The sequence below is a fragment of the Candoia aspera genome, chromosome 8 (genome assembly GCF_035149785.1).
Source record: "Candoia aspera isolate rCanAsp1 chromosome 8, rCanAsp1.hap2, whole genome shotgun sequence".
Lineage (NCBI taxonomy): Eukaryota > Metazoa > Chordata > Lepidosauria > Squamata > Boidae > Candoia > Candoia aspera.
The window spans coordinates 68,695,145-68,710,137 of NC_086160.1; the positions used below are offsets into that span (position 1 = coordinate 68,695,145).

Sequence of the window (14,993 nt, forward strand, 5' to 3'; positions counted from 1 at the left end):
AGGATGCAGAAAGAGAAAAATCCTCAAAGATTGGCTAGGAGGTTTTGTCCTCTCCCCAGGCATGAACAGGTTAAAAGAAGACTGATCCTTTTATCAGGGAAAGTGAATAAGGAAGAGGGATATTGTACCAGAATCTAACAATTACACTGTCTTGTTTGACACAAGATATAGCAGTATGTGGGGAAGACCTTGGGAGACTGGGCCAAGAGACACTGCCTTGGGAATGGTCAGATAAGAGACAGCAGAGCCCGCAATTGGATAGTGGGCAGGGCAAGAGGCTCAGAAGGGACCTTCCCTAGTTTCTCAGGCTGTAAAGGAGAAGGGGGGAGAACGGTACTTTCAGACTTGCAAGATTCTGTTAATGTACCTTTACAATAAAACAGAATAGTTCATCTGGTCGTGTTTCCTGTCTGGTCTACCTGAGAAGGCTGACACAGTAGGAGGACACAGTAAGAAGACATCTTGTTTGACACAGTACTTAGTCTATGGTAGCAAAACATCAAAAAGATTCTGGAAGCCCCTTTTCCAACTAACAAATTTTATTGAAAGGCATAATCTTTCAGGAGCTGCGGCTCACTTCAGATGCACAGAGCTGCTAGACCAGTGGTTCTCAACCATGGCAACTTCAAGATGTGTGGACTTCAACTCCCAGAATTCCCCAGCCAGCTTTGCTTTGGGAGTTGAAGTCCATAAATCTTAAAGTCACCAAGGCTGAGAAACTCTGACCTAGACTGATGTTGGATGTAAGCTTATGGCTAGACTGATGTAAGTTTATGCCTTTGAATAAAATGTGTTAGCCAGAAAAGGTGCTCCCAACTCCTCCTGACTGTCTTGTTTGCTGTGTCTTAAGACAAAGTTTACGGTACAGCAGGGTGGGCAGCCCAGAGCCAATGGGCTGCATGTAACCTCAACCCCCCGCTGCAAGTTTCTCAAGCCTCTGAATGTCCCAAGATTGCATTGCCCAAATTTAGCAGTTTGGTATATTAAGTTTCCAGTAGGATTAGGACACCTTTAAAAGTAAAAAAGCACAGTTGAAAAATAAAGTGGGGGGCAAGGGGGAAATCCTGGCCAACTTTTCTCTAGCAATGTCATTATGTCGCTACCCTTGCACTGTAAGCTGATTTGACTATACAGAGAAAAAGTTGGTGAGAGACAGGAAGTTTGAAAATGAAAAAGAACATTAAATTGTTGGTGCTTCTATTGTTCAATAATATTCATAAATGCAGTTTTTCCTGCTCCATTAACTTTCTTCCCTAAAAGACCATCAGTGGACATCCTTCACTTTCAGGGAAGACACTAAGGCACAGTCTATTCTGTTGGTGAACCCAGGGGACTGCACAGGGAAAGAGGGAGGCAAATGATGTCATGGGCATCATTATGTCATCACATTACAGTTCATCTCATTTTGTAAAGATGTCATGATGCGCTTGATGTTATTGTGACATTGTGTTAGTGAGCATGCTGCAGGAACAGAAATAAAAAACAGAGAACAAAATTTAGAAGAGGAAGTCCATTTTAAGGTTAATTCATCTTCCTTTGGAACTTCAAGTTGAAAATCCAGAGAGATCTCCAAAGCAATTGCATCGACAGGGAGGAGAGAGGTGGTTGAGATGGTGGCTGTGCAATCAAAGCCCCACCCCTTTTTTAGTTACAATGCATGGGCAGCCAAGTAAAAGAAGGGTGGGTTTGGGTTAGAGCACTATCTTGATTTTCTTGAACGTTCCCTGCAGATGCTCCTGCTCCAAAATTAGAAGGGAACTGTGCTTCTGGAATTGTTGCAATAATACAGGACTTGTAATCTGATTCTTCTCCCATGTTTTATAACAGCCTTCACCACTGAGCTGTCGATCGGAAGGTCGGCGGTTCGAAACCGCGCGGCGGGGTGAGCTCCCGTTGCTCGTCCCAGCTCCTGCACACCAAGCAGTTCGAAAACATGCAAATGTGAGTAGATTAATTGGTACCGCTTCGGCGGGAAGGTAACGGTGTTCCGTGAGTCATGCTGGCCACATGACCCGGAAGTGTCCTATGGACAACGCCGGCTCCAAGGCTTTGAAACGGAGATGAGCACCGCCCCCTAGAGTCGGACACGACTGGACTTTACGTCAAGGGAAACCTAACCTCACCAACCTGGTGCCCTCAAATGTCCCAAAGGCCAACTCAATTATACAGCTACTGCTGGTAATTTGATGGTTGGGAATTATGGAAGTTGAACCCATCTAGAGGGAAACAGCTCAGAAGTTACAGCGTTCTAACGATTAGCTAATTAATTCTTATTCATCACAGGCAGAAGGTAAAAGCCAGGATGATGTAAACATGACATTAGATCACAATGAATCATGTGATGTCATGTTGTCACTTTGCACCTCCCCTATGTATTTCTCTAATAACAGCATGTTGAAGAACAGGGTTTTCAAATTTTAAAGAATGAATGCAAGGAGAAATTGGAGAGCCCCACTGTGTTTTAAAAATGGGAAGCCTTCTTATTGCCTGTATCAAAAATTTCAGTAGATCTACTAGACTACAGCTTATGCAACCAAAAACAGTATTTTGGACTTATTGGACCCCCTTGCATTTGTACAGAAAGCAAATCATTATTTTGCTGCAAATGCGATGAGAATAATGCTTCGTTAAAATAAATATTTGTTAATGTCCTAAAGCTATTATGTTCTGGAAAGAAATAATTGCATACATTAACTTAATTTTGAGAGAAGGCTTAGTATTTTCAGACATCCATATTCTTCTGAATAACATACCTAATACATGGAAATTGATGGTTGCACAACAGAAAGGGATCCTCGATGTCCCTTTTATTGTTAAAAGACTAGTCCTTCAACATTGAGAAGATAAATTTATGGCTTCCATTACTCAGTGGATTGAAGTCCTAAAGTTACTTGCAAGTTACCGTATGAGCAAGTTGCTTGCCGACAAAGATTAGGTGTGGGCAATTACAATGAAAGATAGTCATTCTTTACTCAAACTCTGTATGCGTGTGTATCCCTTCTCATTTTCTTTTTTTCTTTTTTCTTTTTCTATTGCTTTTCCCTTGTTCTGTTTAATTAAATCAATAAAGGGGAAAAATTAAGTAACAACAGCATGTTGAAGAAGGGGAATGAAATGAGTTTGTTTAAACTCTTCCATAAATTTGTTCTCAGGCTGACTTTCAGTTTGTTCTTCATGTTCATTATAAAGCTGAGCAAAGTGAAGAAACATCTGAACATGCTTCATCCCCAAAATACACACTCTCATCAAGAAGGACTTAGTATTTGTAATGGGACTCCTGCTCTTTAAATTCAGGGTGGAAGAGTGAAGGGAGATAATTCTAAGAGAGAAATTGTTTACTGCCTGAAGCTGATGAGCCATGCTGTTTGGCCTCCTGCCGCTACATGCCAAGTTCCTCCTAGTAACCTGAATGACTAGTCACCCATGTCAGGAGAGCAATTCCCCTTAATGTGAAAAAAAAGGAATGCTCGTAGGAGAAGGCACTCTTTTGGTAGTCAAAGAATTGTGTGGCTTAAGAGATGGGTGGGTAGATTTGCTAGTGATTTCCCAGCTGTACTCAACAATGAATGATGGAATAACTCCTGTCCATGAAGGAGTTGGAACAAAAGGGGTTCACTCTCTTTCTCTGTAAGGCAGGGGTCCCAACCCCCGGTCCGTGGCCTGTTAGGAACTGGGCCACACAGCAGGAGGTGAGCAGTGGGCGAGCGAGCGAATTTACAGCCTGAGTGTTTACAGCCGCTCCCCATTGCTCGCATCACTGCCTGAGCTCTGCCTCCTGTCAGAGAAAGCAAGCCCATTGGCTGCTATCTCCAAACAGCATGAAGAAAAAAGAATAAAGGGTCGGGAAAAAGAGGAAGCACTTGAATCATCCTGAAACCATCACGCCCCCGGTCCATAGAAAAATTGTCTTCCACAAAACAGGTCCCTGGTGCCAAAAAGGATGGGAACCGCTGCTGTAAGGGCATAGTACTCCTAAATAGGTCATAATGTCAAATGAGAAGTATGTTCCATTATCTGGTTCATAGCTACTTGTCCTAAATATTTAAACCCTAGTACACATGATAAAACTCTAACTCTCTTACTTAATGAAGAGGTAAAGCAAAAAGGGGCATCAATATTTAACTTAACCGGAACAAGTAAAAGGAAGCATCAATATTTTATTGAAATAACTGAATCTAGCAATTTGGTCACTGATTACAAGCAGAGTGATTGATAAACACTAGGCAATTCATTAAAATGCAATTATGCATTAAGAGCAAAATAAGATTGCAGTGAAACCTTGATTTAATGGACCATTAGCAGGAGCACATTCCCAAATGACCATTAAATCCAATGTTATATCATTTGTGTTAATTTACCTTATTTTACCTTATTTGCATCATGATATCATGACACAGATGCCATAAATGACATAAATAGTGCCACCAGAAGAGATAAGGAATTATTTTTAAACAAGCAATGCGGGGAAGTGGAAGAAGACAATAAAATAGGAAGGACAAGAGACCTCTTCCAGAAAATTAGAAACATTGGAGGTAAATTCCAGGCAAAAATGGGTATGATCAAAAACAAAGATGGCAAGGACCTAACAGAAGAAGAAGAGATCAAGAAAAGGTGGCAAGAATATACAGAAGACCTGTATAGGAAGGATAACAATATCGGGGATAGCTTTGACGGTGTGGTCAGTGAGCTAGAGCCAGACATCCTGAAGAGTGAGGTTGAGTGGGCCTTAAGAAGCATTGCTAATAACAAGGCAACAGGAGACGACGGCATCCCAGCTGAACTGTTCAAAATCTTGCAAGATGATGCTGTCAAGGTAATGCATGCTATATGCCAGCAAATTTGGAAAACACAAGAATGGCCATCAGATTGGAAAAAATCAACTTATATCCCCATACCAAAAAAGGGAAACACTAAAGAATGTTCAAACTATCGAACAGTGGCACTCATTTCACATGCCAGTAAGGTAATGCTCAAGATCCTGCAAGGTAGACTTCAGCAGTTCATGGAGCGAGAATTGCCAGATGTACAAGCTGGGTTTAGAAAAGGCAGAGGAACTAGAGACCAAATTGCCAATATCCGCTGGATAATGGAAAAAGCCAGGGAGTTTCAGAAAAACATCTATTTCTGTTTTATTGACTATTCTAAAGCCTTTGACTGTGTGGACCATAACAAATTGTGGCAAGTTCTTAGCGGTATGGGGATACCAAGTCATCTTGTATGCCTCCTGAAGAATCTGTATAACGACCAAGTAGCAACAGTAAGAACAGACCACGGAACAACGGACTGGTTTAAGATTGGGAAAGGAGTATGGCAGGGCTGTATACTCTCACCCTACCTATTCAACTTGTACGCAGGACACATCATGCGACAAGCTGGGCTTGAGGAATCCAAGGCTGGAGTTAAAATTGCTGGAAGAAACATTAACAATCTCAGATATGCAGATGATACCACTTTGATGGCTGAAAGTGAAGAGGAACTGAGGAGCCTTATAATGAAGGTGAAAGAAGAAAGTGCAAAAGCTGGCTTGCAGCTAAACCTCAAAAAAACCAAGATTATGGCAACCAGCTTGATGGATAACTGGCAAATAGAGGGAGAAAATGTAGAAGCAGTGAAAGACTTTGTATTCCTAGGTGCAAAGATTACTGCAGATGCTGACTGCAGTCAGGAAATCAGAAGACGCTTAATCCTTGGGAGAAGAGCAATGACAAATCTCAATAAAATAGTTAAGAGCAGAGACATCACACTGACAACAAAGGTCCGCATAGTTAAAGCAATGGTGTTCCCTGTAGTAACATATGGCTGCGAGAGCTGGACCATAAGGAAGGCTGAGAGAAGGAAGATCGATGCTTTTGAACTGTGGTGTTGGAGGAAAATTCTGAGAGTGCCTTGGACTGCAAGAAGATCAAACCAGTCCATCCTCCAGGAAATAAAGCCAGACTGCTCACTTGAGGGAATGATATTAAAGGCAAAACTGAAATACTTTGGCCACATAATGAGAAGACAGGACACCCTGGAGAAGATGCTGATGCTAGGGAGAGTGGAAGGCAAAAGGAAGAGGGGCCGACCAAGGGCAAGATGGATGGATGATATTCTAGAGGTGACGGACTCATCCCTGGGGGAGCTGGGGGTGTTGACGACCAACAGGAAGCTCTGGCGTGGGCTGGTCCATGAAGTCACGAAGAGTCGGAAGCGACTAAATGAATAAACAACCAAGTGCCATGCACTTAACATGAGTTAACATGTACAGTACTTAACATGAGTATGCAAATGGAAAGAAACGTACATTAAGGGAATTGACTGGACTACTTTGGATACAACAGACTGAGTCTATTAGTTTGGGGAGATATCTGGGCACACATATTATCAGTTGCATCTGAGATCCATTTATTGGGGGCTCTTTCAGTCAAGGTTCTATGGTGATTATATTTAGATTGTTGGTGTTCTGTACTGGCTTAAGATGCAACATGTCCTGGAGAAGGCTGTAATGCTGGGAACGGTGGAAGGAAAGGCAAGAAGAGGACAACCAACAGCAAGGGGGAGGGACTCAGTTACAGTGGCAATGCATGCACTCTTGGAAGACCTGAAAGACCAGGTTAGGGGCAGATCATCATGGAGAAAATCTTTCTGTGTGGGCACTAAGAGTTGACACCAACTTGATGGCACATAATCAATCTATCAAGGCACAACAGAGATGTATACACATGGTGTTCCTGTGAGGGAATGAAGCTGGGGTTGCTGTCTGTATTTGGGAAAAGCAGCTGCAGCCAGGCAGAAACGCTTCCCGCCCCCATGTCCCCAAGGCTCAGCACAGCTCATGCTGCTTCCCAAAGGGCTGTAAAAGTTTATAGCCCCAGCAACTTGAGAGGAGATGGGGTCATTCCATCATTCCTTTCCCCCACTCACAGTTTACTCAAAGCATCCACACCAATGTTCCAGATGTCTGGCTAATTGAGCCACACCCTGGTGTTTTTAGGAATGTGCTGACATCCATAGGCAGCCTCACCCCACCCAGGCCCTGTCAGCTCTCCCAGGCAAACCAGACAGGAAACACAACTGGATAAGCTAATTCTACTTTATTGTAAGGCTACATTCCGAAAGTACAATTCTTCCACCATCTCCTTTACAGCTCAGGAAACTAGAGATGATCCCTTCTGAGCCTCTTTCTCCACCCATTATGCAGCTGTGGGCTGTTCCCCCTCTTATCTGACCATTCTCTAGGCAGCATCTCTTCACCCCATCTCTCAAGGTCTTTCTCACGTACCATTACACTTCCTGCCATACCTCACAAGGAGTGGAAACACTCAGCAAGCACTTTTTGTAGGCATGATTTGGATGGGGCAAATTCTATTTGGAATAAAAACCCTCGCAGACAACCAACTACCAATCCACAGAGGAGTTACAGGCTTAAACGCTTCCTACCCAAGATCCAGTTTAATTTAATAGATTTTTTTAAGGTGCTCCTTCCTCCCGATGTCCTAGCCATCTGAGTTCATGTGGGCAACGTAACAATGTCCTGTGACCACGCAACTGAGCAGGTACACTTCCTGATGACATCGTGAAGCCAAAGCACAGCGAGGGCAGTATTTCCTACTCTCGTAGTGAATGCAGTTGCTAAAACAGAGTTCTTTTGCAAAGGAGAAGAGTTTTTATGAACAGCTCACTCCCTCATTTCATCTTATCTCTAGATAACAGCGATGCAGAGGAAACATAAAATAGGACTGGGCCTGTAATCCTGTTTTAATTTATATTTTCAGTAAGGACAATCTTTTGCCAGGCAGCAATTTCTCACGAGAGTATACATCATCTAATTATAGTTTTAAAAAGTAATAAAATGCAAAGAAGTTGACAGCATGCATAATCTTACCGCATTACAGAATGCAGGTTGACAAAGGACCGTGAAACACCGCACAGAGCCATTCCGACAGATGCATTTGGCACACCGGCTCAGCTGCCATTCCTTGTTGTTTGGGAATATTTGGCCATCAAAAGAGCAAGCGTCTAAAAGGCATTAAAGACAGCCATTTTTCCTCTGTGGAGGTATATTACAAGACAAATGCGATGCGAAGTCAAGCATTTCTATAATATTTCTGCAGTTCTTCTAAGAGTTAAATATATTCCTGGTATATATAAAGGTACAGCATAAACTCTGCACTTTCGAGTTGTGAGCAGCATTGTAATGTAAGAATCAAAGGTTGGAGCTTGCATCACGATACAACGATGCACATTTTATCACTTTGGAATAACCACATTTAGGAACAGATGCCTATGCTTTTCTGCCAAAACCTCAATAGCAGATATAATGCAAAGGGGCATTTGCTTGGCTCACCATTTTGTTGAATGTTGGCTTTTAGATTACCTTTAGATTTTGGGACTTGTATCTGCTGTATTCCCCTTTTTCTCCCACATACCAAGCAAAATTGTTATTATTACTATTACTACTACTACTACTATTACTGCTGCCAACATAGTCCCATTACATGAACTCTAAAACTATACGGTACCATGCTATAGAACTGCATAGACATTATAACAAAAATGGGTATCAGAGGATGGAGTAATCATTTCAACTACAATGTATTCAACTGAATGTCTTCACAAAATCAAAGTCAGAACTGGATCTGTACAAGATTCTGTGCAGCCTCTCAAGAGCTCCCTGAACATAAACACGTAGAAGCATCATAGAGCTCATAAAAACTCATGAAAATCAGGTTCTACACAACCATCCATGATAATGTTCCCCCATCCTGTAACATCACTAGAATGGGAAGTGCAAAATACAACGATGTTTATCCTAGCCTTCCTCAATCACACATCATCCAGAAAGCCATGGAAGGTAAACATTTTGGAACTTGAAATCCAAACACGTTAGAAGGGTTCCTAGTTGGCAGATGGCATTCACAACCAATGCATTATTCACCATATAATAGATGGCAATGGGGGGAGAAAGCTGAACTCAGACATTTTTAGGACATCTTTCCCATGCCTTAGCAGCTTCCAAAATGGCAGACACGGTTTAGCCAAAAGTTTAATTGATAACTATAATGTCAAATTCTACTTCCCATAAAACTACTTTGCCCACCCCAGTAAAATTAGCTGTCATCGTTAGTCTAATATATGCATATATATCAAATATCCAGCAGGTTAGAACTTGCAATGCTGGGCTAGCCACACTGCTGATCTTTCCAGGTGACAAATACGGATACAATTCTTCTCTTACTCACCTCCTCTGCTTACACACTTCGGACAGCATTCTCCTTGACCAGTAAGTCCCACTTCGTTTCCCTCGCAAGAAAGAGCAGAGCAACGTCTGGGGGCACAAGTAATCACTCCATTCGCACAAGAGCAAGTCGTACATCCTGAACTGGCCCATTCAGTGTTATCCTTCAGAGAAAGACCAGAAGAAAAAGTGAGCAAGAAAGAACAGAAAGTCAGATGCATTTTACTTGATGGCTCCCTGCAATGAACAGTTAACATCAAGAAAACCACATCCTACATTTTAGTGCTGGTATTACAGGTAGTCCTCACTTAACAACCATTCATTTAGTGATGGTTCAGACTTACAACTGTGCTGGGAAAACCAACTTACAACTGGTCCTCACACAACTGTCACAGCATCCCCACGGTCACATGATCATGATTTGGACAGTTGGCAAACGGCTCATACTTATGACCATTGCAGCATCCCGTGGTCATGTAATCTCCATTTTCAACCTTCCCAGTTGGCTTCTGGCAAGCAAAATCAATGGGGAACCCCATGGTTCACTTAACCCCCACGGTGATTCCCTTAACAGCCACCGCATAGAAGGTCATAAAATCAGGTCAGATTCACTTAATGATCGCTTTACTTAGCAACCAAAATTCCGGTCCCAATTGTGGTCATTAGCTGCAATGTAGCTGCAATCATTATTCCTGAATTTCGCTTTGTGCCACCTCTGCCAAAATGTCTGAAAGTTGTTACACCTGTGTTGCTTAAATGGGGGGGGGGGGGGCCCTATGGAAAAAGCAATTACGAAAGAGCAGAAGCCTTTTACTGACGTTCATTCTTTTTGATGACAACAGAATTTGGGGCACAGCTTTCTTCAGGAACTGTGTGTAACTCTCTGTATCTGGTCTCCTCTACTCTTTATTGTAATAAATAATACATGCAGTTTTGTACACAACTTTCCCAAAGTATAATTCTGATTATGAAAAAACGCTTCACAAACGCGTTCTTTCAGGCCTCTTCTCTAACTCTATGCCATTTTTGGAAATGCACCTTTCCCGATTATATGTTTTTGTTTCATTTTTTTGCATGACCTTTTGAGTGGGCCAAATAGAAAAAAATGGACTAATATTCAAGTAGCCAAAAGGCCAAAACTGATCTCTGAGACTTAACTGGCTCTTTTTTCTGGGTCTCTGTCCAAAACTGAATCTGCAGCAATAACCTTGCTTAGCTCAAGTCTGAAGCCGTGTTAAGATCTCTGACCTAATTCCCCTGCTAGAAGAACCCTAAGGCAGCCAAGGAATCATAGAGGATAGTGGACAATAGGTCTAGCTCAGGGTTGAGTTATTGGGTTCTTGCTGTTCTCTGAGCTTGGTTGTTTTCCTGCAGATGTTTTGTTACCAGGCTAAGTAACATCTTCAGTGCACTACACCTAACCCAACAATTATAGAAAAACACTTTATGGGAAACATCTAATGGCTGTGAAGAAGGCCAGCAACCAGCTTGATCTTGCACAGAACGTGGTCTCAGCGTGGACTCTCAAGACTGTCTGCGGAATCAAAACGAGTTCCCATCAGGGGCGCAACAGGGCAAAGAAAACGCCAGAAATACTTACCTCTTGAAGTCGTCCTTCATACTCACAAAACCCTTCAGTTCGTTTGGCACACTTAGGGCAACAAGCGTTGGGGGATATTTGAAGTATTTCCTCCTGAACAGATAAAGAACATAAATAACATTGCGCAAATTCCATCGCACTCTTTTGACAGGCATTTCTTTGCACTGGTATTGTTATTAATTTCTTTTTTTCAAACTTAAATTGCTGCCCTGCAAAACAGACTCTCCAAGGGTTCCTCGCAACCCACTGAAATGGCAATATGTTCCATTTTCAAAAAGTAAAACAATTAAAAATGCCGCATGTAAAACAACAAATGCCTAACGGGAGGTAATGAAAAGCTTCTCTGGAGCCTAAAATATTCAAATTATAAGACAGTAAAAGGCCTGAAAGAATAAACCATTATTTGCCTGGTAATGGAAAAACAATGAAGAAAGCACCTGGGTTGTTTCACTGGAGGCTATTATTGTAGGAATATACAAGAAGGGGCCTTCTTTCTAATATTGTTGTCCCAAGCTACAAAGGGGTTTATGGGTATTACCAGCCCACTGCACTGGGATGAGAAATGAACTGAGGTTCAGTGAAAATCACCTAAGACTAGCCTAATATGTTCATGTCAGCCAGTTCCGATCAGCACTTGCCCTGTTGTTTTCTGTACTAACTGAAGTTTCTGGACCATCTTCAAGGGCAATCCATGTACCAACATAATGCAGTACTTTAGATAGGCAGTTATCAGAGCATGGATTGCTGATGCAAGATTACCTCTAACCATGTACAGCATTAGCCTGCACACCATCCAGAGCAGTTAAGGGACCCTTCATGTCGCAGTCCATAGTCCACCCAAGGTATGAACCTGGTCTTCAGGAGGAATTGCAACTAACAGTTGAATGTCTGGACTAATCAATCATCTACAATCCAGCTCTGTCTTGTCTAGATTAATCCAGTTTGTTGATCCTCATCCAGTCCATTATAATAATCAGGCTCTGATTAAACATTTCTACTGCCTCTCCTAGATCTGATAAAATGGAGAGATAGGAGCTCTCATTGATCTCATACATCATTTCATGTAGTATGGAGAACAAAACAGAACCTTGAAGAAACTCACAACTCAGGGGCTGAGTATAAATCTCCTAGCACCATTATGGGTGCCTAGAAGAAACTGTGATGACATGACAAAAAGTACATTGTGTTGTCACAACACGAACTCTGGCCTTTCATACTTATGTATCAATGTAGGATGCACGCATGTAAGTCATGTGGTTTGTGCTGCAACACTGCAACACAAGTTTCATCACTTGCCCCCAAGGATACCTTTGAGCACAACCTTCTTGAGATGTCAATGTAAAGGTGAGTGGAAAAGCATAAAGCTGATTCACCCACATGGAACTTAGAAAAATACCATGGTCAATGGTATCAAATGTCAGCAGTCCTGGGAAATCAACAGCTTTGCACTCCTACATCTTTCTCCCAATAAAAATTCTTCACACTGAGACCAAACCAGACCTAAATCCTTATTCAAATGAATCTAGAAAATCAGCTTCATCCAAGAGTGTCTGGATCTGATGCCCACTGCCAGGAAGAAGAAGCAGGCCACAGGGTCGATCAAACAAGTGGCTGGCCAAATTCTATTCAACACATTGACCTCTTCCAATCTTAAAAACTGAAAGTCATCCAAAAGAATTTGATTGACAGTGCCCAGACACTTCTACACACGGAACTACCCAAACTGCTGAGTCTAAGATGACATAATTTTTATTCTCAGAAAAGTCTAGCAAACATGTCATTGTGAGCTGCCAATGGTCTACAGGATCTTCTGTTTGGCCAGAACAAACAGAAGGCCCCCAAACCACTGAGAAAAGATCCACTGAGCTACACGGAGAATATGTAAAAATAACTTTGTCAGCCACCAACACCAGCACACAGCAACTCCAGTAACAAGCTCTTCTTAATGGTCGGTTAGATTCAAACAGGTCTCCCTCCACTTGTGCTCTAGATGATTCTCAACTTGCTTTGTTGCCTTCAGCTGGGGTATACACTAAGGGGATGGATGGGCTCTGCAGGATGAGAGAAAATAATCAGAAAGAGATGCCCAGAACATCCCTAATGTAGGCAGTAATCAAGGCTCCAAGTGGAGAACCCAGACTGAAAATCCACTGGAGCCCTTTGGAATACATTGGGGATCCATTCGTCTCTGTACAGTATGTGCATCCTTTGAATAACTTATCACCCCTGCAGGAAACAGTTGTTGCAAGTCTAAATGTCACCAAGAAGTGCTCTGGTCATCAAAAAAAAGAACAGATATAAACCCCTACATTCAGTCTACCATACTCCCCAACAGAGAAAAAGCAGATCCACAGCATGTCAGTAACAAGCTGGGACAGATGCAGGATTGTTGCTAAGAACTCCTGAGCTGTTCCAATTATGACAATCTGGCATGGATATTGTAGTACCCTAGAGTCATCCTCTTGGGAATCCACCACAAGTCTCAGACCCCCTCCATCAGTTCAAGTGCAGAAACTGCAGGCAACAGATTGGAAGATACGCCAACAGAGTCCTTTATTTGTCCTAAGGGCCCAACACAAGACACAAGGACTGCGTGTATGAGGAAAATGATTGAATAGCCACCAGGGGTTCCCTAATCTCCAGATCTGACTCTTCAAGGGGAGCACAACTCCACCTTCAAAGAAAGTACAATCCCAACTAAGACATCCCCATCCAGAACATCCACTCCTTTGTGACACAAAACTCCCTGCTTATGTTGTTTATTTTCTCCAGCTCCTGAGTCATGGCACCCAAATCCTCTACAAGACTGGAAAGTGGAGAAGAAGCCCAGTTACATGTCATACCCAGACAGTGCACCTAATGTTAATTCATACCGAACAGCCGTACGTGGTGCCCTTTAGATGGCTAGGAGGGCATCTCCCAGCAATGCCATCCAGCATGATTGATAAGATTCCAAGACCACTGCAGAGAGGGCTGAACCTGGACATATCCATGGAGTGGAACAATCTCTACCTAGCAGAATCTTCTATATTTGTCCATCCATCACCGGGAAGGACTACATTTCCTCTAATGTGCAAACAAAGTATGATGACTGAAGATTTGGGAAGTTAGGTTCCATAACATCTGGAAAAAGGATCCCAGTTTATCAGACAAGTTGGCTGAAATTTACAGTGATAACCCCAAAGATGTGGGAGGCATCAGCTTGTTGACCAGCTGGCCAAGAATTCCTCTCTAGAGTTTCAGTCGGGGGTCTTTTCTAGCCCTACCTGGAGACTGAACCTGCAACCCTATGCATCTAAAGCAGAGGTTCTCCTCTTGAGCTACCAGTCTCTGTGAGAGCACCTCAGCCTCAATGCCTCCCACTCATACAGCCCCAATTCAGTTCCCATCTGGATGCCCTTGTCTTGCCTTACCTTCTCAAAGTTGCAGCGAGGGTTTCTGCATGCAACAGCTTCACACAGGACAATGTCACCATGGCAACCACACTCTCGGCATGAGTCCGGCTTCCAAACGGTGTTGTTCTGCAAACAAACCATAATCTCTAAATTAAAATTCTATTTTAAAAAAAGAGTTCACACAGCATGCAATTACAGGACAGCAGAAAAGGGTTCAGATGATTTAAAAGTGGCTTTGTGTTACAGAGGCAAACTTGGCAACTGGGATTTGTCTGCTCCATGCTGATTAACACCCATGGCTATAATAAGTCCAAAGCTATTCATGTCATACTTTCAAAACATGTAATCAAAAGACTCAGGTCTGCAATGAAAAGCAATCAATTTGAGCTGCAAAGTAATTGATCCACCTAAGCCCTGGTAGCTACAATCTGATTAGAGCTTCTCTTCCATATAGTTCAGGTTTCTATAAACAGATTCAGGCTGGGAATTTAATGACTTCCAAAGGAGCATTTGATGCTTCATTCATATTAAAATTAATGTCCTGGAAAAATTACCTGGGGTGTCAAACAGCTTCTGTGTTATGTGAAAAGGCTAAAAGGATTAAGAGTTTTCTGGCTATAAAAGAGTAGAGGAGTAATACAGAGGAAGAAGATCCTGAATGCACTGGCCAAGGGAAACAATACCTTGAAGTCTTTGGTAGAAAATAATATACCCAACTAGATAGAACATCCAGCTAACCTAAGTAGGATGGAACCTGGTCAATACTTGGGATGGTTGAAAA

At 42.4% G+C, this 14,993-nt stretch overlaps 1 protein-coding gene across 1 annotated transcript; it reads right to left on the bottom strand.

Annotated features, from left to right (window-relative positions):
- Nucleotides 1-1,264: 1,264 nt before the first annotated feature.
- Nucleotides 1,265-14,353, bottom strand: LOC134502217 (extracellular matrix organizing protein FRAS1-like). Its single transcript, XM_063310435.1, has 4 exons — nt 14,231-14,353; nt 10,818-10,910; nt 9,235-9,381; nt 1,265-1,333 (listed from the first exon to the last, which is right to left on the bottom strand). The coding sequence occupies exons 1-4, from the start codon at nt 14,351-14,353 to the stop codon at nt 1,265-1,267; spliced, it is 432 nt and encodes a 143-aa protein (XP_063166505.1).
- Nucleotides 14,354-14,993: the final 640 nt, after the last annotated feature.

Excerpts from the sequence above, each read along its gene's own strand:
- LOC134502217 (XM_063310435.1), bottom strand. The coding sequence starts at position 14,353 with ATGGTTTGTTTGCAGAACAACACCGTTTGGAAGCCGGACTCATGCCGA. Across the intron at positions 10,911-14,230 it reads CTCGCTGCAACTTTGAGAAG|GAGGAAATACTTCAAATATC; the intron begins GTAAGGCAAGAC and ends TTATCTGTTCAG. Across the intron at positions 9,382-10,817 it reads ATGAAGGACGACTTCAAGAG|GATAACACTGAATGGGCCAG; the intron begins GTAAGTATTTCT and ends CTTTCTCTGAAG.